This window comes from Anabrus simplex, chromosome 7 (genome assembly GCF_040414725.1).
Source record: "Anabrus simplex isolate iqAnaSimp1 chromosome 7, ASM4041472v1, whole genome shotgun sequence".
Taxonomy (NCBI): domain Eukaryota; kingdom Metazoa; phylum Arthropoda; class Insecta; order Orthoptera; family Tettigoniidae; genus Anabrus; species Anabrus simplex.
The window spans coordinates 230,358,504-230,385,680 of record NC_090271.1 but is presented as its reverse complement, the minus strand read 5'-3'; the positions used below and the strand labels follow the sequence as shown (position 1 = coordinate 230,385,680).

General features: G+C 37.8%; 1 protein-coding gene across 2 annotated transcripts in view; it reads left to right on the top strand.

Annotated features, from left to right (window-relative positions):
* The window catches only part of sky (GTPase-activating protein skywalker), a 392,630-nt gene that overhangs the window by 205,811 nt on the left and 159,642 nt on the right, over window positions 1-27,177 (top strand). For both annotated transcript variants that reach the window (XM_067151605.2, XM_067151606.2), the window contains exon 4: window positions 18,135-18,259. In XM_067151605.2, the coding sequence (XP_067007706.2) occupies window positions 18,135-18,259 (125 nt within the window). The remainder of the gene's footprint in view (window positions 1-18,134; window positions 18,260-27,177) is intronic.

Genomic DNA, 27,177 nt, shown 5'->3' with positions numbered 1-27,177 from the left:
TTTGGTGAGGTTGAGGGGCCAGCGGCGTGGAGAAATTCATTTCATATACAAGCCACTGTGTGTTGTGGAGCAGGAGACGGGAGCGTGGTAATGGCCGTGGCAAGGACAGGATGGTAGTTTAACGGTTCGGGGAAGGTTTTACAAAAATGCTTACATATAAAGAACATTATTGAAAGGGCAGAAGGCCTTATAGGTGAAAACCCTCAAAAAAATATAACCTTCATATTTCTTTCAAAATTATACGAAGCAAGTTAGCACAGAAATTATACAGGTTTCACCTGCGACAGGTGAACCCTAAATATCCTCTCGGTGGCTGGATTGCTTAATAATAATGTGACCGGCGTAAGAAAATTGAGAATTATGCACGGCCCATGAAATCTGGGGGCAAGCTTGCCCGCGGGAACAAAATTTTTGACCATCACCTGGTCACCTATCTTCAAATTGGTGGGTCTCCGTCCACGATCATATCTTTCCCTAATCTTTCATGAGACACCTTAAGATTGGCTTTAGCCTTCTTCCAAAGATCTTTAATATTATCTGGATCTATTGTCTCGGGTAGAATGTCACTCAGAGACCAGAGGTTAGAGAGCGGCGTGTTGGGAACGAACTTGAACATCAAAGAAGCTGGAGTAAACTTATGAGATTCATGAACCGCCGAATTCAAGGCAAAAGCTAACCAATGCAGGGACGTGTCCCACCTGGAATGATCTTCATGATGATAGGCAATAAGCGCGGACCTGAGATTACGATTAACCCGTTCAGCCAGAGATGGTTGAGGGTAATAAGCAGAAGTTGTCACATGAGAGATGGACAGGTCAAAGCAGAATTTACGAAATAGATTAGATGTAAAAGCCTTAGCATTATCAGACACAATATATTGACACGGACCAAAAGAAGCAAAGATAGAATTTAGACAAGTAATGGTGGACTGAGCGGTAGCCAGCTTAGTCGGAAATAACCAGGAAAATCTTGTAAAACCATCTACGCATACAAAGATGAACTTGTTGGCATTTCCCTTTGACTGGGGGAAGGGTCCTACATAATCAATATACAGGCGTTCCATGGGGCGCGAAGCCTGATGAGAAGACAAAAGGCCTACCTTGGTGGACATGGTGGGTTTATTAAGCAAACAAGATTTACAAGCTTTTACTAGTTCACGGATTTCACCGTCCATACCCTTCCAGATGAACCTTTCACGAATCTTTTCACGAGTTTTAAAGATTCCTAGATGCCCCCCTAATGGGGTCTCATGATAGTACTTGAAGATCATAGGTACAAGAACAGCTGGGACGACAACCTTCATCATCTTATCATGCCTCGAAGGGCAACATAGAACACCATTCCTCAAGACATAAGGGACAACATGTTCCCCAGAAGAAAGGGTTTCCATTATCGGAGCCAGCGTCGGATCTTCACGTTGATATTTCTCAATGTCCCTAAAGAGCATGGGAGCATCTGTTAAGATGGCATTAACCTCAGATAGTATGGACTCGGGAGATGATGAACAATCGACCGGTTCATGGGTCTCGACGTCGCTGGAAAACATACGGCTGAGTCCGTCTGCAACGACATTTTCAGTACCTCTGATATGCCTAACGTCAAATTGGAAGGCAGAAATTCGGATGGCCCAACGGGCTATACGACCAGTACGACGCGGCCTACCTAAGACCCAGCTTAAGGCTTGATTATCGGTCTCCAGGTCGAATTTGACATGTTCCAGATAGAGACGGAACTTTTCTAAGGCAAATAAGACTGCCAAACCTTCGAGCTCATAGATGGAATACTTGGCTTCTTGAGCCGATAGAGTCCTAGACGCATAGGCGATGGGTCGCCTCCCTAGTTCAGTCTCTTGAAGAAGGACTGCAGCTACCGCCGACGATGACGCGTCGGTTTGGACGATGAATTTCTTCGAGAAATCGGGCATAGCAAGGACAGGGGCATTACAGAGAGCTAATTTAAGATCTTCAAAAGCGGCTTGTTGAGAAGGTCCCCACTCAAATTTGATGCCTTTCCTACGAAGAAGGTTCAAGGGCGCCGCTCTGTTAGCGAAGTTAGGAATAAACTTCCTGAAGAAATTCACCATACCAATGAACCTGGCGATACCTTTGATGTCCTTGGGAGGTTTAAAATCACGGATGGCCTGTGTTCTAGAATGATCGACAGCAACACCATCAGGTGACACAATATGCCCTAGGAATGACATGGAGGGCTTAGCAAAGGCAACCTTGGACAACTTAACAGTTAACCCAGCCTTACGAAGGCGATTGAGAACTTCTCGCAGATGATCTAGATGTTCTTCAAAAGTCTCCGAAAATATGACGACATCATCAAGGTAGTGATACAAGTACTCAAATTTGATGTCGGAGAAGACCCTATCTAGCAGTCTAGTGAGTACAGCTGCTCCCGTGGGGAGCCCGAAAGGCACGCGGTTGTATTCATACAAATTCCAATCCGTGGCAAACGCTGTAAGATGTTTAGACTCTTCAGCTAGGGGAATTTGATTATAAGCCTGATTCAAATCCAAGATGGTGAAGAACTTGGCCTTACGAAACCATGAAAAACAAGAATGAAGGTCAGGAAGGGGCACAGATTGTAACACCACCTTCCGATTGAGAGCCCTATAATCAATGACAGGCCTGAAGCCCCCTTGGGGTTTCGGGACTAGAAAAATAGGCGAAGAATACGCCGACTCAGAGGGCCTAATAATACCATCCTTCAACATTTGATCAATAATTTCTTTCAGAGCCTTCATTTTAGGTGGAGACAGCCTATATGGTGGAAAACGGACCGGAATCGAATCCGTGACTTCAATTTTGTATTCAATAAGGTCAGTAACACCAAGAGTATCAGAGAACACCTCTGGAAACGACTGACACAACTTACGAATACTATCAGCCTGCTCCTCAGGTAGATGTCTAAGGTCTAACAACATCTCATCCTGGGTAGGCGAAATAGAGGAACATGATACAGAATTACACTTTAACAAGGGGATTTTACAATTGGAAGCAAATTTGAATGTGCACGACTTACTCTGAAGATCGAGCACAAGACCAGTGTGAGAAATGAAGTCAGCTCCCAATATAATGGGGCAAGACAAGTGCTTAGCCACAAACAATTTGATTTTCCATGTAAATTTAAAAATACGAATTTTGACATTTAAAGAACCTAGAATTTCTAATGGAGATGAATTAGCCGAAAAATATTGGACCGCAGACAAGCCATAGTCAGGAAGCTTACAAACAGATTTCAATTTTGAATACCATTCAGCCGAAATAATAGAACAAACACTGCCTGAATCTAATAGAGCTGTTATAGGCTCATTATTTAACTCAATTTTGAGAAAAGGTACGGGTGCGGGGGTATCCGCTGCAATCCTAAGACATTCTTTGGGGCATTCAAAAGATGAATTTTCCCTGAATTTTCGACCTGTTTACCAGGGGCTGAGCCTCGGGAAGATGGATTAGTCGACTCAGCCAAAGCCGCTAGTCACTTTTTATTATTGGCATTGGTGGAATTTGCGCCAGAAGTTGAGCAGGAGGGGGTGCTATTCGAATTTGGGCAATTCTTGGCGATATGTGAGAAAGCCCCACATTTAAAACAACCTTGTGATGAACCAGCTCCATTATTTGCCCTACTAGATTTGACCAATGGACATTTATTGCGAAGATGGTCAGGCGACCCGCAAGCATAACATTTACGGGGTGTGACTGGTCGGCGAGATGGAGGCCGAGGATTACTAAAAGAAGGAGGGGGTTCTTTCGCGACACGCAAGGAATCGGCGTATCTAACTCCTTCCGCTGAGACGGCCAATGCTTCAAGTTCAGAGAAGGTTTGCGGGCATGCCGCGAAACACAAATATGACCTATAGGATGGTGAAATGCCTTCCACAATAGCCTGTACAATCTGATCTTCAGGGAAGTAAAGAGCAAACACCCTAGTACAGAACTTAATATCTTGGATGAAATCTGCCAAGTTTTCATCCAACCGCTGTACACGATAATAGTACTTCTGAATAAGTGAGGACCTTGCCCTAGCCGGGATGAAGTTAGCTAGCAAGTGGGCGTGGAAGTCTTCAGTAGATGATTGCTCGGCAATGGCTCTTGCTATTTTGTCTGAGAGAATACCAATTGCATAGGGATAGATGATTTGCAAAATCTGACATGGAGAAAGAGAAAAAACAAGAGCATGGTCCTGGAACTCAACTAAAAACCTTAAAAATGAAATTACTTCACTGGCGGTATTAACAGAAAACTTAGAGATACCTCTGAGCAACATTGCTAATGGATGAGGCAAGCTGCTGAACCCAGGTGACATAGTAGGTAAAGGTTTAAGTGGCAAAGAAGTTAATTCAGAACGTACGTTATTCAACGAGTTACGGCGTTCAGACTCGTCCAATGGGGCAGAGGTTGTTTGAGCTGCAACGGTTTTCCTATTGACTTCTCCCTTAGCGAGTTTCTTCCTTGCTACCTACATTCACCGTGGTGGGTTGATCAGTTTTGGGAGGAACTTCCCCAGTTAACAATTGGGTAACCTTACTGGATAATTCAGAAAGATTTTCAAGAACCATACTAGCTTCCTTCCTCTGAACGTCATTCAACTTCAGAGACAACAGATCGTTAACTCTATTAGAAAAATCAAATAACCTGGCTTGCACACGTTTAATTTTATTAGGAGAAGGATCATTCTCTTCAAAAAAAACTAACTACAGATGCTAGCTCAGTAGTATTGTCAGTGATCGTGGAGAGAGAGTCGTCAATTTCTTTCTCTCCCAAAGTAGGGATGGAAATGGGCAAATCAAGGGACTCTCTAAGCTTATTTGTATCTACCGCAACCGTGCCTCCAGATTGCACATTTCTAATAGTTAATTCATAGATCAACTCCTCCTTGCGCAAATAGTTAAGATGGAGAACATCGCGAGGGCCGGGCATGATGACAGAACAATTTTGAAAAAGGAAAAATCAAAAATTCCAGCAACTGAGAAAATTGTTAGAGTTGTAATCAAAGCAATGTTTAGCCGTCAAAAGGGGCTAAATTGAGACCCATTCAACCATGCTCTGCTACCACTTGTTCCGAGGTATCTGTGGAACAGCAGAGGTGAAAGAAGGTGCGGGGGTGAACGGGTCTCAAACTATGAAATTAAAGTTAAGGTAAAATTTAACAAGGTTATATTTTCTTTTCAAAATTAAGAAATAACAAGAATGGTAGGTACAGAGTAGCAAGGCAACAAACGTACAATTACAGTACTAACAGGATTTGGGCTTCGAGCCCCGAACTCACAATTCTTGAGCAATTAGCCCAACCTTACCCCAAAAACAAGATACAACAGAGGGGCAGAAAACCCCAATCATGCCCAGGAGCACTGGCTCCCAATTACACAGTAAAGCCTCCTAGAGGCACGCAGAAACAAATGTCAAAAGAGCGATCTGCTCTCAAAGTTTAAGCCTATCAAAGGCCACACCAAACTCCACCTTCAAGTTGTCCTCTAAGGACATAAACACAGAGGTAAAATACCCAACCTACTGAGGCCTATTAAGTAAAGAAACATGAAAATTACATGGCCTCAAAAAACACCAACTTGAGAGGAGGCGTTCTTGCACTCCTAATACATTTTGTTTAAAACCTAATCTGGCACTAGGCCGCTAATGCCATACTAAAGAGGTGACTTATATAACCAGACAATTTACATTACGTTAAGGAAGAAAAGGTTGTGAAAATAAGTTCACCTCAATGCGATATGAGTGGGAGCTCGAGAGGGTTAAACACTCTCTATCCCAATTTGTAGTTTAAAAAGATAGAATAGATACCAAGTGTTTTTACATTTTAAGGGAAAGTTACATGGTAAAAGGCTTCGGACCTGCCCCGAGAGTTAAACTGCTGAGCTAGCAAGAAAAGAAGTTAAACGGCCATTACCTTGTGGATGAACTGCTGCCCGAAGAAAGAGGCGCTTCCCGCCCCCTGCTACGTACTTTACACACTGAAAGATGTTACAGAAGTAGCACAGAGACCCTAAAATCAGCAGTTTATATACTCTCGCGGAAAGTTTAAGGCGTTTCAGGAATGAGAACACCCTCCCACAACAATTTTATTGGTTAACCAAGAAAACCCCTACACAAAACGAAGAAGAAACACATTATTGGTGGAAAATTAATTCGAGAAATTTGGGATTGGCTAAATTCAAAACAAGGGGAAAGAAAGGGTTAATATTGCCAACTTAAACAATAACAGAAAGAAATTTAACAAGAAACAAACTTTTGAAATCAAAATTTCTCCCAAAAAAAACAGTTCTTTCACTTCGCACTAGAGTGCACCATTGTAGTTCTTCAGTAGTGTCCTCTAGAAGAGAATGTTCACACTTCTTACTACAGGAAAAACAAAAATACGTCAAAAACGACCCAATTCAGAAACTTCAACATTTCCAAGTAGTGACATCTTCTGAGAAACTTGAAAATTAACACAGTAGATAAAGTTCAGACTTCATCCAGCAGAGGAGTTTCAACAGGCGCAAAGTTTGAATTAGCGGCGTGGAGGTGTACCGCCCGGTACAATTATTATTATTATTATTATTATTATTATTATTATTATTATTATTATTATTATTATTAATAATAATATTAATATTATTATTAATAATAATAATAATAATAATAATAATAATTATTATTATTATTTTCATTTCTTTGCTCCTTGTACCATTAGGGGCCAATGACCTAGGTGTTAGGCCCCTTTAAACAACAATCATCATTATCTTCCTTGGTAAATTATTACAAGTCTTCTAATTCTTCTTTCTATTAATGAATACCTGCCCCAATATTTCTTCTTGAATTCCAACTTTATTGCCATATTATGATCTTTCCTTCTTTTAAAAACCCCATTTGAGCTTATTTGTCGACTGTCACTCCACGCCATCTCTCCACTGAAAGCTCGGAACCCACTGGTTAGTCAAGCCCTCGTTTCCTTACTCGCAAGCCTTCCCAGCCCAAAGTTTGTAACATTTTCTTAACACTAAACTTTTCCTGGAAATCTTTTCCATTTCTCAAATAAAGTAATCCTGGCCAGGGTCCCGTACACTGGAACCATACTCTAATGGAGGGTACAAGCTACATATGCATTTCCTGTACATCCATACTACAACTCCTAAATACCCTCGTAATCATAAGAAGAGATCTGTAACCTTTATTTACCACATTGTTAATGTGATTGCCCCACTAAAGATCTTTCCTTCTATCACAGTAACACAGAGGTACTTATAATGATCCCCATGAGGTACTTTCACTCAGTCAACTGAGCAATTAAAAGTGAGCTGACTTTTCCTCTCTGTGAAACCACCTGACTTTTCACCCTGTTTACCATACCATTGTCTGTTGTCCATCTTGCAACTTAGCTGAGGTCTTTTTGCAGTCATTCACAATATTGTAACTTATTTATTGCTCTATACAGTATTAGATAGATAGATAGATAGATAGATAGATAGATAGATAGATAGATAGATAGATAGATAGGTAGGTAGGTAGGTAGATAGTTTATCCTGGAAAAGTTAGGGACAACTGTCCCTGTCTTGCACTTAACCAGTATTACATCATCTGCATAAAGCCTCTTCTGTAAGTCCAGTTCTTTATTTATATATACAGTATAAGAAATTTTCCCCTGTTAATCATTGCAGGATCAGATAACACTAGCCTGCAAAAAAACTTTTTTGTGCGGTAAAAACGAAAATAGGTGGGTTTTATGAATTTCTTAACGCAGAATTCAAGAAAAAAATTAGTTTTGGCATATCACGTCTGGTTTAGTGGCAATTTTACAAAATGTTATTTTGTTCTTACGTAAAATTGTTGATACTTAGTATTGATTAAATTTCAGCTTGCAAAACGTAATCATATTTTGCATGCATTAAATACAAATAAATGGTACTTTGTAAGAAAGTAGATGGTTTGCATTATATTTTTAATGTATATTGAAATTCGTGAAACTGAAGCATAAAGCGCCTATTTAGTTTCGGCTGTACAGTTGCTTTTAAATTAATATAACCGTACCTTGAATAAAATTACATGGTTAAACATGCATAGTTTTTTTACTTACATTATGTGCAGGTTAGATTCACACCTCCGTCTTTTCCCGTTTTCCGTGGAATTTCCTGGTTTTTTAAGTTCCCGAATGATCTCTAGAAGGGTCGTCTCGTGCAATCGACCAACAGTAATCGGCCGTGATATTCACATCTCAATGTCCCTGATAGCGTCGTTCTGCATCTTTGAGATCCTGGTGAAACTTTTCATCTTGTTCTTCACTGACAGCTCCTAAATTTAGAGGGAAATAATCCAGATGCGAAGCTAAGAAATGAAGCTTAAGGCTCATATTACAACTGGTTCCTTAAACTTTACCAACATTTTCCTTACAATTTCTTTGTACTGAGGGTCCTTAATGTTGCCAAGGAATTTAGTCACTACATCTTTGAATGCGTTCCATGCCTCTTTCTTAATTTTGGTCATCGTGTCCGTGAAATTTTTTCCTTCATCAGTTTACGAATCTGTGGTCCATCAAATACACCTTCTTTGATTTTTTTCATCTGATAATGGGGGAAATTTAGTGGATAAATATTGGAAGCATAGGCTACTTTTATCTAATGCCTTGACATACTGTTTCATCAATCCTAATTTGATGTGCAAGGGTGGAAGTAGAATTTTTTCACGGTCAATAAGACTTACATTCAAGACATTTTTGGATCCTGGTTGTACTTGTTTCCTTTCTGGCCAATTCACTGTATCCCAATGTTTATTCCATGCCCTGCTATCCCATTCGCATAGGAAACAGGAACATTTTGTATAGCCTTTTTGTTGTCCCAGCAACAATCCACTGATCTTCAAATCGCCGCAAATTTGCCACCCATGCTCGTGATATTTAATTTTTCAAGCACCAACTTTAAGGTCTCGTATGTTTCAGACATTTTTGTGGAGTGTGCAAGTAGTACGGATGCCAAAAAATTTTGATTATGAAGCAAAACAGTCTTTAAACTTCTTTTGGAAGAGTCAATAAAAACACGCCAGTTACTAGGATCATACTCTTTCTCTCCCAATTGACGTAGAAGATTTGAAACATCCATACAAAATAAAAGTTCATCTTCGTGAGTATAATACTTTCGGACTGTTATCTTTGCAAGGAAACTGCTTTATCAGTCCATCATAAACATTGCATAAGGGCTGGGGCTTTTAACACGTCTGTTTACTCAAGTGGTCTAAGATGGAAGACAAACGCTCAACTGTCTTATCTTCAATCCTACATACCTCGCGGTCTATTGCGTATCTGGGGGAGTTTGTTATGAATTTACCAGGAAACCCCCAACTACAAAATGAAAATTTAGACAGCAATAAACCTATAATAAAATGCAAACAATAACAAATCAAATCACATAATTGTATTCTAAAAAAAAGTTGCGCGAGTATCTTACGAATTCATGCAGATACTAAAACACTGAATTGTGTCAAAACTAGACGTGATAGGAAAAAAAATAGCACCATTTTCAGAATCGGGGCAGTGATTTCCATAAGAATTACATATTTTCTATTTTACCACAAAATCATGTTGGCTAGTGTAATGCTTCGTCTACTGTAATTCTCTGTATTCTGTTTTCTAGAAATTTAGCCACCCATTCAGTCACTCTTGTTTAGTCCAGTAGCCCTCATTTTTGTCTGTAGCCTCCCATGATTTACCCTTTCATAAGCCTTGGATAGTTCAATAGCAATTCAGCCTGTTTGACATCGTGAATCTAAAATATCTGCTATACCTTGCTGGAATCCTATAAGTTTAGCTTCACTAGAATAAATTTTCTTAAACCTGAACTGCCTTCTGTCAAACCAGTTAGTAATTGTGCAAATGTGTCTAATATAATCAGAAAGATTGTTTTTCCAGAGCTTTAAACAACAAATCTACGCTTTCCCGTATACATTGGGACTACTATAGCTATTCTGTTCATTTGGTATAGCTCCTTCATGCAAAAAGTAATCAAATAATTACTTCAGATATGGTGCTATATCCCAAACCATTGCCTTCGGTATATTCCCAGAAAGCCAAATACCTTTGATGTGTTAGTGTGATGTTAAACCACCACCATATCCCCAGACTTTTTATCAGTTTCAGCTCTTTTCTACCTTTCAAATATATTTTTTGTTAATATCAGTATTATCATAGGTAAATTTCAGTATTTCACAAGTATTAGACACCTCCTACCAGGTCATTATCCTGCTGACTGCATACTTCTGCCTTCTGTAAATCCTCACATATGCACTCCCCTTGTACATCAATGATTCCTGTAATGTCCTTCCTGGAACCCTTTTCTACCTTAAAGTACCTATACGTACCCTTTCCTTTTTCACTAACACTCATGACTGCCAATTATGCTTGTGCTCATGATTCTTATCCATAACTGACTTTTTTGCTAAATTCAATTTCTTGGTAAGTTCCTTCGATCTGTCCTTACTTCCACAACCATTTATTTCTATCCAGTGTGCATCTCCTTCATAATCTCTTTATATCTGTTATAATGTAGTGTATCTTTCCCAATCCTTATTGTCTTTAAAGGTGCGTACCTGTTTTCACACTCCTTAATAATTGCTTTAAACCCATTCCATAGGCTGTTTACATGTTTTTAATTTACTATTTTCTACCTATGATAATTACTTAAAAAGTCTTTCATGTCTCTCTCATCAATCATTTGGTACTTACTGTTTAATAGTCCTACTTTTATAACCTTTCTATCACATTTATTTTCAAGTGAGACTAGAAGAACTTTGTGATCACTTATATTATCTATCACTTCAGTTTCTCTATAGAGCTCGTCTGGTTTTATTAGCACCACATCTAGAATATTCTTCCCTCTGGTTGCTTTCCTCATTTTCTGATTCATCTTTCCTTCACATTTGTTGGTGATGCTTTCTGTCATTTTCATTTCCTTCCTAGTTAACATTGGGTAAACTGAGATCACCCACTATAATTTGGTTTCTTTCTGTGCTATTCCTCACATAACTGATTATTGTATCAAATAATTCTGCATCAGCATCACCCCTTTCAGATCTGTATATGTTGATTTGTTTTTATGACCTTTGTGTAGGGTCATGGAAGAATAGATGTATAACCCTTTTCTGTAATGGGTTAAAGTTACAAGAGTTCATCCTGGAATACAAAATTAGAAATTAGGAAATTTATTGACCCTAAACTGGAAAAAAGCAGCATGGATTTAGACCAGATAGTTCTATCATAGATCTCATTTTTAAACGAAGTTGCTCTTTGAAAAGTACTGGGAGAGAAAAAAAAAACAATTATAGTCGTATTTCTGACATCGAAAGGGCATATCACCATTTAAAATATGGCCTCCGGAGAGCCCTGGTGCAGGCCTGTAGGCAACCTGCATGTCTGTGGGGATGGGGCCCTACCTATGATGAATTCTAATGTTGAAGATAGTGCACACACACCTAGTCCTAAAACCAGGGGAATTAATCAATTAAGGTTGAAATCCTCAACCTGGTCAGGAATAGAACCCAGGAGCCCTTGGATTAAAGGCCAGCATGCTAACCATTTAGCCATGCGGTGCAAATAACCATGTACCATGCAGACATATGGAAATGTTTAAGACATAAGTGCCACAAGGCATTATATTTAGAGTAAGACAACTATATCAAGAAATCCAAGGGCTGTGTGCACATCCATAGAGGGTAGATTGATTTGAAGCAAAGAGTGGAGTCCAATGAGGAAGTCTGTCTGTCTGTCTGTCTGTCTGTCTGTCTGTCTGTCTGTCTGTCTGTCTGTCTGTCTGTCTGTCTGTCTGTCTGTCTGTCTGTCTTCACTTTTCTTATCATAATGGATGAGTTAATTAAAGTAGTTAAAAGGAAGGATCAAACAAGAAATGTCATTTTGTTTCCCAGTGACTTAATGATATGGGGAGAAATGGAAGCAGAAATGCAAGCCAAACTAGAAGAATTTAAAAGAATGGGATTGGTCATCAGTGTGACTTGGTGATAAGTATGAATTCTAAAACAGTCCAGTAGAAAGTTGGAAGTGATGAAATAGATACTGTCAACAACTTTAACCCTTAAATACACAATTTTTTGAAATTTCAAAAATTTATTTATTTTCAGTCACAATTGTGGTAAATAATCACCAAATAAAACACAAAAAATATATTTTCAAAATCAATGTCAACGTACGGTTTTCCTTTGTTTTGCACATGTGCAAAGCTGTGCAATTAAGTACATAACCGTACAGGTTCAAGTTCATGAATGTCCTGAGTTAAGCAGCAGTTCCAGCGATTGATTTTGAATATGTTGGTCTCAATCCACACTCTACTCCAGCTAGTTAGCATGGATAGCCTTGAAACAATTCTTTCCTATGTTCAAACAGAGGTTCCGTTTGCATTTCTCACACGTGATGAAGGTGTAACCCTTACATAAAGGCATCTTGCAAGTTGTACGTTTCTTATTCCACAGGGGAAAATAATCGCTAGAATCCTTCCTTACGTCAGTCGATGAAATTAATGATCCTTGAAACTTTTTTCTCTGTTCCTCAACGAAATCTGAACTTGGTCGACCTCGCCTAGAATACTTTTTTTCCAATTTTACACACGGTTTGTGTAAGATCAATGCGAAATTTTTTCTGGTTGATAAGCTGACAACTTGCTTGCTTACATTCATTTACTTTCCTGTACAGAATCCAAGCATTTATAACACTTATGTCAGCCACGTGGAAGAACAATCGAAAATACAATTTTCTCGACTTCATTTTGTTGTGATGTCTTCCCACATTGCTGTCAAGCAAGTCTACATTACCCATGTGTTTATTATACACTGGAACAGTAGCTGCACAATCAATTTCAACATGTTCCTTCTTTTTTCTGGCATATCGCATGACTTTTGTCTTTGGAATTTCCCCTACAAATGTTGATAAAAATGTCACATTGCAGTTATCCTTGAATACAACACGTGAAACATCAACAAAGTCAATACAAAGTGGAATATTCTTCCGAACATCTGCAAGGTTTCTTTTCCATTTCTTGATCACTTGGAAATTTACAGTTGGGTAGTCTGTTTCTTTACACAGTTCCAACAGCAAAAATACCTTGCTTGAAGAGGTGAACTACTAGAGGTAGTAACATTTAGTACCTATTAAAATACAGTTTATAGCCTAGATGTCTTGGTATTTCACGAGCAAGTCGAACAACATTGCCACTCGCTCCTAAATTAGGTTCACCATCAAGTCAAAATTTTGCATCATTCTCTTGCCCACTGTATATTTCAATCTTGTGAGACAAGCCCATGTCTTCATACAGCACAAAGAGTGTATATCCCCAATTGTGGGGTTTGTTCTTCATGTATACTTTCATATGATGTCTTATTTTTATTGCAATCAAGCCTTTCACTTATAGGAGCAGATAAAAACTTCTTGTTCACATGATCAAGTACAGGCCTAATTTTATGTAACTTGTCATGATTATCATCACTAGATTTGGGTTGCTTTGAGTTGTCATTGAAATGTAAGAAGCGGCGTAGCTTTTCAGATCACTTTAGGGACATTGTTTCTTTCACCTACTACTTCATTCCAGTAATCCCTCACATTAGTAAGTGTGGACACTGAACTGATAATGCAAATTCCCAGGAACTTATTAATGTCATCATGTGTTGCATTTAGGGCTTTGTTGGGATCAACTTGGCAACTGTACAGGTTAGTCTTGTCAGCAATCTTTGCTAGGATTTTGTCACTAAAAAAGTATTTGAAGAACTGATATGGTCACTGTAAATCCATTACATCATCTGGCAACACTGAATTTTCAATGAACTCCCGGTTTCTTTTTGAATAATCACCATTTTCTTTCTTCCACAGAACTGGCCTACACTCCTTTTTATTTACAGTGTTAGTTTTATTTATTTTATTTGATACAGATCCTAAAGAACTTCCATTTATACTTCCTGAAGACCGTGCTATTACTTGGTTGTTTTCATATTAGAAACGGGCACTATCAACTGATAACTATCAAACTAGTCGATAGTTTAAACTATCGTAACAGTAGACTACTTTAAAAAACAACTCAACTGAATTCAGTCGCACTCCTGTCACAGTGACGCGGAAGTGAATGGAACTATCGGTTTATGGTCATTTCGAATATGTAATACATATGTTAACTTGATAGGTACCTACTTAATATGGCGATTTTCTCTTGTCATTTATGTGCTCTTTATTTCCTTGCACATTTGTTTATATTAATTACGTTATTCATAAATAAGGCATAACTATAATAATAATCTGCAAAACTATAATAATAATAATCTAGAAAATACAGTAGTAGCGTAGTAGTGTCTTTGGCTATTCTCATATATATCTTGATTGTGTACTACAGCAACAAGTTTTACATATTATTATTGTAAGCATTGTTTGGGAATAGAGCCTCATTGTCGTCTTCCTACGTTTCACTGTACATTTAGCACCAAGAAAGGCCATTCGTATGATGTTGGTTCGTATTAAGGGCATCTCTCTATTTATTAGCCCCTGTATGGACGTGTGCGTAAATCGGATTTTAAACTGCGCAACTATGAATTCCTCGATAGTGTGATTATGTAGTTCGGGATTGGGGTATGCGCACAAGGTACAGTACTATTGTGGCATTTGCTAGGAATGAATGTAGAAAACCCCAGGGAAAACTATATTAAGGATATGGTATCCGCTGTCAGTGAATGGAATACGAATCTGGGATATCCATGTGATGCAGCTTCTTATTCCTAATGTGGAGCGGAGTGGACTTCTTGGCTGCGAACGTGGGTCCCTATGAATAAATTTGTAAGTCACTCAATATAACATTAATTTTGTTCTAAAGGGTGTCTATACAAGTGAGTTATAATTATTAGTAAATTGCATTAAAATTAGTCGAATTCATAAAAGTACGACTCTCCACTTTTGAAACAGAGAGTTTCGACTGGAAACATTCAAATATTTTTCATGGACTGACTACTTGCGTTATATGAATACTTTTGTTCAACTGAAAACATTAGACTATTCAGTCGATAGTTCGAAGGGACTCGCACCCAACTCGTGCCCATCTCTATTTCATATACAACTGTCTGTGTGTTACTTGAACTAGCATTTATTCCATTTGCATTCAAATCAACAGTCCTGTGTGATTCACATATTTATTTCCTATTCTCACCTTTCTCAGAATAATCTTCAGAATCTGGGAGAAGCTGATCAACATGAATACTTGGGTCATTATCACTATCATCACTTTCCAATCCATCTTCACTTTCAGATGGACAAACTAATTCCATAATATCCTCATCCATAACTAATTTCTTCACACCACCTTCAAGGAAACTCAGTCGGTTCATTTTTACTACTAATAGTAATAAACAATACACTAAAACTGCAAAAGTCACAGATTGAATTCTGGTTCAGCACATCCTAACTTCTACAAAACACCATTATGTTTTGAGTTATGATAGGTGCTGCTGTTGAGAAATCATTATACTGACTTTTCTCTCTGTATGTGGACATCACACCTGCTTAGGATCTTGACATTGAAAATTAAAGATTGCTCCTCCTAATCAACACAAAATATACTTTAAAGAATTATCTTTCATTCAGGACTAGTTTCAGTCCCTTTTTGTTGGGTCATCTTCAGCTTTATAGATAAACTTAAGTTTTTTAATATGTGCTAATTTGTATTTTTTAACAACTATGGAGTAAAAGGGCACATCATATTTGATAAAAATTTAACATAGGCTTCAATATGTAGACCGCTTGAACTTCATTAAGATGTATGTCAATCTAGAAGTTCTTTTCAGTACTGATATATCTGTGGCGTGGTTCTAAAAGGGCCAATGTCATTTTTTATCGAAATTGAGATATTAACTGATACAAACGCGTTTTATCCTGGCTTGCAACATGTTAAAAGGGCCAATGTCTCTGTTAAGTACTAAACGAACAGTTAACGTTTAATTAAATAAGCCCTTGCCAATAATGTTAGATTACCAATAAAGATTAGAGACCTGGCAATTTTTAAAGAATACGATAGAAAAAATTAATGTTTAATAAGGTGACTTCCACAAAGAAAGTATACAGTTATTTAAAGTTAGTTGTTGAAAACAATAACTGGAAAACTATAAGCAAAATTTCAAATGCTCATAGCTCAAAAACAGGTTTTTGACATTGGCCCTTTTAGAACCAAGCCACAGATATACACAGTATATATATTTATGCAATTGTGTATTATTTATTTATTTACATAGTTTACGCCCACATTGAAGCACTTAAATCAAACCCAAATACATTTACGTCAACAAAGAATTAACTGAAGATTTAGCTTGCATCATCTTCTTCCTTTCCCAAAACCTCTTCATTCTGGCTGACCTGGCTGCCCTTTCTTCATCAGATATGACATATTGTTTGTGTTGTACAGTTTTTAATGACAATCTTATTTGTTTGTTCTTGAGAATCCTTTTTTCTTCTCTATTTTCAATTTGCTTCATTGTAATATTCAGCTCTTCTAAATCATTCTGAACTTCTTTAAACCAATTATTTTTTGTTTTACTTTTCCAAAAGTAATTAAATAGTTGTTTTATTATCCTATTATCATTTAATCTAGAAAGATGACAGAAAAAGGCAATTCTTCTTTTTCTCATCGTATCTATTATAGATTCACTTTCCCTATAAACCACTGCATTAGGCAATAATCTCCGTTGTCCATCCACCTGATGTTTTTTATTAATGATTGTTCTGAGTATCGCAATTGTGTATATGATATAATTAAACCATAGACTATATTGGTTTATAAAACTCTGTTTACATTACAATATGACAATCTTTCGTTCAGTTTGTAGTTTGTATTGATCCTTGTGGAAAATTTAATTTGACTATTTAAAGTTCACTGTCTACTCTCATGTACTTAATATTGTACTTAACAGAAGTTCAGACGCATTCAGGTATATCAGTGTACGTTAGTCGTCAGTTTCTTGGAACAAGGTTGGGCTTCCTGCAACCATTGCCTGGTCATAAACAAATGTTATCACTTGATCATCATTCCATTTACTTTTACACTTACAGTATGTTTACATCTGTTAATGCTTCTGCCTTCATTAAGTTTTCCAAGGGCATTAGAGAATTGGTGAGAGAGGACATCCTTGTTTTACACCTTTTCTTATGGGTATCAGATTTGTTTTACCCTCTATGATCAACACTACTGTAGATTGTCCTCTGTAAAGGTCCCAGATGAGTGAGATAATCTGTTCGTCTATTCCGATGTTGTGAAGTAGTCGCAACGTATGCAAGCTAACTCTGTTTGAATAGGCTTGATGACCATTAAGTTGCTTTGGAGCAATCCAGGTATTCAAACAGAGGTAGCTTCCATATGTTGTGACTACTTTACCTGAGATGAGTATCAAAATGCTAGGAAGACCATAAAATGCAGCCATGATTTTAGTAATGATTCTGAGCATAGGGATTTCATGCACAACTAGTGTTGAAAGTTATCATGAGGGAGGTACATTGTATGCCGGTCTATCTTTAAAAAATTGTACGAGTATATTGGAAGAATCTGTTTTATCTGAGCACTCCTTGTCTACCATGAATATTCAGTGTGTCACCTGCCATGTCTTGGATTTTGCTAACGAGGCAGCTAGTGGTCATTTCAATTCCTATTCCAAACAGCATAATTTCCCTTCCAGAATTACTCCTAAACATCACTAATTTTGTCCAAAACATCTGGGTATGCTGTATTCACAGAAGTCCAGTTGCAGAATGACACAGGAACCTTGGCTGTTTTGCTTAAGAACAAATCTTAATAATCAATTTGTTTCTCACTTCATTGAGATGTTTAAACTTTCTAAATTGCACCAAAAAGCCACTAGTATTTTATATATATGATTAATGTAAGGACAAGACAAATGCATTGAAAATCTAGCTTCAGATAGTTTCCAAGCTAAAGTTTTAGGGATAGTGTCAAATTTTTTGGTACCGGTAGTGCTCTATTTTCATGAAAATTTCTAGTGCAAATTTGCCTGCAGTAATGTTAAATAATTTGTTGGAAACTATCTTAATTTTTTGATGTTATTTCCATGATCATGTTTTTGCTATGAATTGTTTTCAGCTATTAATCTGTAATGTTACAGAAGAGGAGTGCTACAATTGCATCACCAGCTTAGTCTCCTGCAAGGACCGTGTATTCATTACTCAGACGAAGCAGCTGTATGAGGTGACATGGAGGACTGTTATGCAAATCACCAAGAAATATGTCGTAAGAACTTTTTCCTCAAATAATGTGTGGTTTTTATTAAAAGAAATTGTATGTACTTAGTATGTGCGTTCTTCTTTCCTCAATCTTGTGTAGCTTACAGCATTTCTGAGAGTTAAAGTGGTGGTGGTTGAGATGAATCAAATGTTGGGTAAAGAGATGAAATTGGAGCAAGTAGATCATTTCTCCAAATAATGTAGGTCGTTGCATAGAGAATATTCCCATACTGGGAGTACAATCAAAGAAATGTAATCAAGGTATAGTAATCCTAATGTAGTGAATTTGCAGTTTAATTATCCTTATTACATTTTATTTTCAGTCTGGCTCTGGTGAAAGCAGGAAGTAACAGATATGAAGGTAGTGAGAATAGTTGCCAATGCAATCATGAACAGGAAAGTAGTTGTAAAGAGGAGGTGAAGGTATATTAGGAAATAATTGTGTTGGATTTAGGAAATAAATAACTAGCAACCCATCACAGCTTTTCACGGGAGAATTTTGAAGTTATGGTGAAAGATCCTATTAGATTTCCTTGTGGATGACATTAGTTATTTTTCCTCCTGATCTATGAATTGTACATAGCTTAGTGCAGCATTTCTCCAAGGTATACCTGTTAGTTCGCCCCCCTTTTCCCTATGCTATATTTAAACCATTTCCAGCACTTTAATAAAATGACTATAACTACTAAACTACATGCAACTTACATAGTGTAATGGGTAATTCTATTTTAATAAGGTTATTGAGGCAAATAAATAACACTACCCTGCTATGATTTCCTGGTTGTGGTGAAAACGGATGGTTCGTATAGAAAACTGCTGATTTTGAAAATGCCAACCGCTTTGCCGTAACATGTATAGATTTTGTGTAATTAAATATATATATTGATGTTCGAGATGTAATGTAAATTTAATGAAATTTTGAATTCATTTCATCATGTTTCAAATTTTTTTACCAGGCATCAAAATATGTGGACAGAGTAATCTGTCCCACCAAGCATTACCATGAGGTAACATTATGCATGATGGAAACACTTTCAAGGAAAACTACCCCAGGTGGTACCCAGCAATGGAAATCCATTGTCGCACCAGGCGGCGCAAACAAGCCTTCGGATTCTGGGGAGCTTGTACCAACATGCAAGATGGAGTCGGAGCCATCTGGTAGCCAGACTGATGACGTACTAACAACAAACACGACTAACCTAAAACAAAATCTAAGGACAAAGAAACATCACTATTTTGAAACTATCAACATACAGACTCTACTTAGGACGGGGAAATTAAAACGGACTTTGGATGAAATGGAAAATCAGAATATTCTAATACTAGCAGTGTAAGAGACGCGTTTTACTGATATTAATACGTTTGATTCAGAAAATTATCGAATCTTTAAGGGTAAACCTGGACGAAAAATTGGAAGAAATCTGCAGCAACTTGGCACAGCATTTTGTGTAAACAAAAGGGTTATTGACGCCGTAACGGACTTCTCTTCTCCTTCTGATAGACTCTCCACTCTAACACTGAAATGTGCAAACAAGAGATACACACTATTCAATGCACACGCCCCCATAAATGAAGACAACAGAAACAATCCTGATAAGGTGAAAATATTGTGGGATCAATTGGAGAATGAATTGCTAAAGACGCCAAGCAATCATGTCAAAATTCTGATGGGTGATTTCAACGCGCAGGTTGGGAAAGAACGAGAGTTCCGAATAATAGTAGGTGGTTATCCAGCTCACACCAGAACAAATACGAATGGGAAGAGACTTATTGACTTATGTGAGACATTCGATCTTAAATTAATGTCCACGTACTTCAAAAGACTCCCAAGGAAAAAGAAAACGTGGTGCGCTCCACGGAAAAACCTAGGTGAATATCAACTGGACCATGTTGCAATTTCAAGGAGAAACACTAAAGAAATTATGAATGTGGTAGTACGGAAAGGAGCCAATCTTGACTCTGATCACTTCTTGACCCGCATAAAATTCAAGCCGTTACCGCTAAACAAGAAGAGACTCTCTCCGAATGCGTCAATAAAAGTAAACCATGAAAAACTTCAAGAAAACAGAAACAACTTTCAAAGACGTATGCGGGAGAAGAAAATGGAGACTTGTGAGGATATTCGAGAGAATATGGCTAATATAGCTAAGAATGTTGCACCATTGCGACGAACTCGCAGACACCAATGGTAGACTACAGACTGTGATGTAGCAATTGATTGGAGAGCTGCAGCCTATAAAGCATGGTACGCAGATAAAACAGAAGATAAATTTGAGACATACAAAGAGGTACGCAAACAGACAGCAAAGATCCTCCGGCAAGCCAAAAGGAATCAAATATCTGAAGAAATTCGAAGTATTGACACGGAATTTAAGAAGAACAATACTAGAAACTTTTATAGGACCTTTAAAGAGCACATACATGGATATCAACCATCTACCATGGGATTTCGAAGGAAAGATGGAAAATTGGCAGTGAATAAGAATGAAAATTGTGAGATATTAGCTACATATTTTGAGAAATTGTTGAACTGTGAAAAACCTAAAAATAAATGGCCAAAAGAGGATCCAAAGCAACGGAATGAAAACTCAATACCCCCTGACGAAAAAGAACTCCGTGAAATAATTACAGACTTAAAGAACAACAAAGCTGCAGGGGAAGACTCTGTCACAGCAGAGATGCTGAAAAGTGGTGGAGAAATCGCAATAACAATTTTAAGGCGAGAAATGGAAAAGATATGGGAAATGGAGGTAATCCCTGAAGATTGGAAAAATGCTATCATTCATCCTCTACACAAAAAAGGTGATAGAGCAGATCCTAACAACTACCGCGGCATTTCCATCACATCTGTAACTTATAAGACACTCTCTAAAGCACTACAGAGGAGACTTGTGGAACAAGTGGATCATCAACTAGGCGAGTATCAAGCGGGATTTAGGAAGGGAAGATCGTACGTTGATCAAATCTGGAGTCTGAAACGTGTACTAGAGAATCATCTCTCAAAGGATCTGGTAGTCGTTTTTGTAGACTTTAAAAAGGCGTATGATTCAGTCGACAGGGAAGTGCTATTCAATATATTAGTGGAATTTGGAATTGACGCCAAAACAACAGCAATTATTAAGCAGACTTTAACTGGGACACATTCGAAAGTTAAGTTCATGGGAGAGAACTCCAAGCAGTTCGAAATTAAAACAGGAGTCAGGCAGGGTGATGGATTGTCACCAATTCTTTTCAACTGTGTGTTGGAGAAGATTATCCGGGAGTGGGAAAAAGAACTGGACAGAAAAGGATTACTTAACCAAGTATACATTGGAGGGTCAAAAAGTGGTGTCATGATTAATTGCCTTGCCTTTGCTGATGACGTTCCGCTGCTATCTAGGAATACTGACACAGCAATAGAACAGCTGAATGTACTAAAACTACAAGCAGAAAAAGCAGGACTACAGATTTCTTTCGAAAAAACTAAATATATAACAAACATCAAAACAGCCCCTCGGTACCTGAAGACAGAACACGGTAAAATAGAAAGAGTTGATAGCTTTAAATATTTGGGTGAAATAGTGCAATTGAAAACAAATGAAAGAGAAGCAAACAACACCAGACGGGAGAAAATGGCTGCGGCTTTTCATAGGACATATCCTATATACAAGAAGAAAACCATCTCCAGACGAGCTAAACTAAGGCACTACAATACAGTGATTAAAACGGAATGTCTGTATGCTAGTGAATGCCTCCAAATGACAGGAAAAGCGGGACTGAGAGAAGCTGAGAAATTTGAAAGAAAGATCCTTCGCAAAATAATGGGTCCAAAGATTGTGGATGGACAGTATAGGCTGCGAGGAAGGGAAGAACTTTACCGAGACAATGAAAGGCTAACTGAGTCCATGAGAAAACGGAGACTTAAATTCTATGGGCATTTATTTAGAATGGATGAGAAGAGACTAACGAAAAGGATTTTCACAATACTAGACAGCAGACCTAAAGTGTCGGACAAATGGTTCAGGGAGGTGAGAAAGGATCTCAGACAGGTGGGACTAAATTCGGAAGACATCTCAAACCGAACAAAGTTTAGGTCAGTGATCGACAGATTTCAGGGATTCCATGACGAACCAAAACTTAACCGTGGGTGGACGGACGAAAGAAGACAGGCTGCCAGAGAGAGGATGCTGAAGTTCTGGGCTGTGAGGAAGGCTTCCAGAAACATGTAATTGTTATCTAACGTGGTCTCTAATGGCCGTAAACGAATATATATATATATGTGTGGACAATGCTAATATTATTCTGTAAAATTTGGTGAAAACACAACAGAAATGATTTACCATGTACGATATACAAGATATCAATTAAAAAAAGATATCCTAAAATTCTTATATTATGCAAATTTACGGAAATATGAAAATAATTTTACCACATACAAAAAAATGACTAGTCATAACAATATATTGGTGGAATACATAAGATTATGACTTGCTATCTAGAAAAAAGTACTATAGGGGGTAGGACACCCCTAGCATCCCTAGGTGAAAATAAAATACAACCTCAGTGTTAAATTGTATTGGATTTACTGAATACTTAGGAAACTTTATAATGTATTACATAATAACAAACAGAAAAAAGCGAACCTATGTAGAGAGAATTTTCATGGAACAAAACATCCATTTCACCCTCAGTTTTTTATCTTTGGCCGGCCATGTGTTTAAAATTCTCGGAGGGTTAGGGTGATTTGACAACGCAAGACCAATCTGGTGAAGAGCAGTAATAAATCTGTCAGCATTGATAGCACTGAAGAGAAGAGTGCCAAAACATGTTAGCTCATAAATCTGAGGAAGAAACAATAAGTACAGCCTATATATATCTCTTAGCATAGTACCGCCATAGTCTTTAGTTGGCTTTCTTTCCTGGTTGTGGTCTGAGTGTAATATTTGATGGTTTTTAAGTGTTCCTTAGTGTTGTGTATTCTTTTTCTTAGGATGCAGTCTCCCTACGAAAGTTGGCAATCCAATTGATTGATAACCTGCGAAACAATGGCTTGAAAGATTTCAATGGAAGTTCGCCCATACCAGGGGCACAGGTCTTTAAGCCAGGAATTTCTTCGTCTTTCCACAGATCATGATGTGTATAGTAATATGATATGTTAATATAATATGGCTTCAGTCTCTGCAGCACCAAGAAGAAAATGTGTGAACACCTCAAACAATTTCTGTTAGGTATATGGTTCATATTTGTTACGGAAGCAGAAACATATTACACTCTTTATTAAGAAAGTGTACTTTGCATATTTCAGAGTTAAGCTTGGAGGTCAAGACAAAAAGTAGGCACTGCATCCTAAATGTAAAACATGTTTTGGAAGACTAAAACAGTGGTTTAGTGGAAAATAGAAATCCATACCATTTGGAATTCCCATGATTTGGCAAGAATCAAAAAATCATATCTATGCAATGTATCAGGGTACAACAAAGTTAATAAATCAAAAATAAAACATCCCGCTTAGAATCAGCTATTAGGCCTGTGCCACACAGTCCAGACATTCCTGTTCCAGTGCCACCAAAGCAACTAGAGGATGCGGAGCAACAGAGTGTATCTGAACATTTTGAAGTAGATGAGGATTTCTCCCCATTCACTTCAGAAGACAAACCACAGATCTTTATTCAGGCAGAGTGAACGATTTTGTGCAGGACTTAGGTCTCGCCAAGGAAAAGAGTGAGATTGCAGGATAAAGATTGAAAAAATAGAAAATGCTGGCACCAGGAGTGGTCTTTAGTTGGTACAGAAACTGAAAGGAAGAATTCCGTAAGTTTTTAAAAATGGAAACACAGGTAGTGTATTGCTGTGACATATTAGGTTTAATTCTTCAGTTTGGTGGTGAAAATTAGTATAGAAGTGACTGGCGTTTATTTATCAATGTATTGAAGAAAAGCCTTAAAGCAGTGTTACTACGTAATAGAAGCAAATTTCATTTGATTCCCGTTGGGTATTCTGTTTTCTCAAAGAAACTTTCGAACATTTTCAGTTGATTCTAGGAAAAATTAACTACCAGGAACATCAGTGGCTATAACTACCAGGAACATCAGTGGCTATTGTACGGGGACCTAAAGGTAACCGCTATCTTGCTAGGCCAACAAGCGGGTTACACTAAAGTTTCTTGCTTTTTGTGTCATAGGGATAGTAGAAGTAGAGATAAACATTGCACAATGAAAGAGTGGCCTAAGAGGGAAAGTTTAACTCCTCACTCACTCACTCACTCACTCACTCACTCACTCACTCACTCACTCACTCACTCACTCCGTAGGCTTCTGAGGGATGTGAAGTTCCCGTGCCGATCTCACAATCCTCTTCCATCCTTTTCGATCTTGAGCCAACTCTTCCCAGTTATCAATTTGGAGGGTCCGGCATACCTTGTTGATCTCCTTCTTCCAGGTGCTTCGGGGTCTTCCTGAAGGTCTTTTCCCATTAAGAGATTCCTTGTATAGATGTGCTGGTGCTCTGTTATCCTACATCTTCAGTACATGTCCAGCCCAGCACAGGCTGTTGGATTCTGTCACACCCATTATAGTGTGTTGTTGAGAGAGGGTTAAATCTCATAATTAGATCTTTTCTGCCAGCTTTGAGAGATAGGATTAAACCATGGGCCAAATATTTTTGTATAAACTTTATTCTCAGATTTGCAACTGCTGCTGCTCTTTCTTGGTTGTACTCCATGTCTTGGAACCATACAGAAGTACTGGTCGAATGATTGTAATGTAGGTAATCATTTTTTGCATTCCTTGTTAAAAACTTGGAGCCTAATATAGGGCTCATAGACTAAAATGCCTTCTTTGCATTCTTAATTCTAGCTTGGTGTTCTTGTTGCCTTTGGTTTTGCTCATCGATTAATACACCAAGGAATTTATGCTCCTCTACTCTTTTAAATATACGTATATATCCCAGTCTTCAAAGGCAATCTGTCATCCTCCTCATGATTCGGTCTCTGTACAATCATGTAATGTGTCTTATCATTTACCCGTAAGCCAATTTTTGCTGCCATTTCCTCTAGTTCCACAAATAACTGCCTAGTTTCTAATTCATTGCGGCCAATAAGAATATCATCATCCTCAGATGCAAGGACTTTATGTTGTCTCCCCAATATGATGCCAGCAGGTACAAGAGCTAATTTCCTGATAATCTTCTCCAGTGCAATGTTGAATAGAAGAAGTGATAATGCATCCCCTTGTCTCAGACCAGTTTTTTTCTGGAAGGAGATTTTCTGCCCGTGAGCGAAACTTAACTAACATTACCATCCATACACAGCATGCACATGTTAATTAATTTTATGGGAAAGCCATACTCCATCATGATGTTCCACAGCCCTTCTGTATGGATTGAATCATATGCCTTGAGGACATCTGTAAAGAGATAATGAACAGACTCCCTGTGTTCCCACACCTTATTATTAATAGTCTTAATTGCTTAAATGCAAATATGTTGTCTGTAGTGGATCTGTTACTACGAGAACCGTTCTAATAGTCCCCAATAACATTTCCAGCAAATGGTTTTAAACGCTGTAAAAGAATTAAAGACAGAATTTTGTAGCCCGTGTTTACTAGAGATATACCACGATAATTTTGAACTTCTCGACAACTTGAGACAATAAGTGATTCCTGCCTTTTTTTTTAATAACCTCATCGTGCCATAATCTTAGAATGATCTTACATATGTATTTATGTAATCTTTCTCCACCATATATTTAATAAGCTCAGCAGGAATGTTGTCAGTACCTGAAGCTTTATTATTTTTTAAACGTATAATACTTTGTAATACCTCTTGATATGATGGCTCTGGTATTTGTTCTTCTGATGGGGAACTAGATGGTTTACCAATACAGGTTTCTGGATGAGCACAATTCAGCAAAGAATCAGCTTACAGTAATTTAATAATTTGTCCTGATCAGCAATTAAATTTCCAGACTTATCTCTCATAATGCTCGATCTTGGTTGAATTTTTTTTGTGTGTTGACAGTTCCATACATCTTGCGGATGTTCCTGTTTCTGTAGTCTTCTTGGATTGATTCTATTTCTTGTCTCAGGTAGACTTTTTTCTTTCTACGAATTAATTTACTAGATACTTTCTGTTTTTCTCTGTATAGTTCCTCAATATCTCCATTCTTATTAGACTACAGCCACTTATTACGCCATATTGCTGCTTCATTAACTGCATCTTGACATGCCTCATCAAATAATTTCTTTTTCTTACAAACACCTTTTGGTATCACTTTCATTGCTACTGTTGCCATGATTTGTTTTGCGTTATTCCAAATTCGTTCACAAACTTCGTCATTTGTTTCATCAATGTCTTCTATGGGATCTCCGCCCAGAATATCAAATCTGTTCCACATTATACTTTAATCTTTCATCCTCCTGCTTCAGTTTCTCAGTGTCAACTTTGCATCTTTCCTCAGTCTGTGACTTACAAGCGATTTTCAATTTAGTTGTAACAGAAGCAATTATCATATTGTGATCAGATCCTATCTCAGCTCCTCTGTAAGCCCTGATATTCATTATGGAGCTTCTATTATCAATAAGTACATGATCTATCTCATTGGCATTCTTACTGTCACACGAATACCATGTTTCCTTATGTATTTCTTTATGTGGGAAGGTGGTACTCCGCACATTCATATTTGTGGATGTAGCGAAATATATTAGTCTAATGCCATTATCATTGCTTTCATCATGCAGACTTTTCCTTCCTATTGTTGGCACAAAAGTGTCTTCTTTTCCAACTTCTGCGTTGAAATAGCCCAAAATCATTTTGACACGTTTTATTCCACAGTTCTAACAAATCCTCATAAAAGGAGTCTTTAACGTGATCATCCTTGTCGTTTGTGGGGGCAAGGCAGTTCACCAGTAATATGTTACAGCATTTAGAACGCCTCAAATACCATAGTCT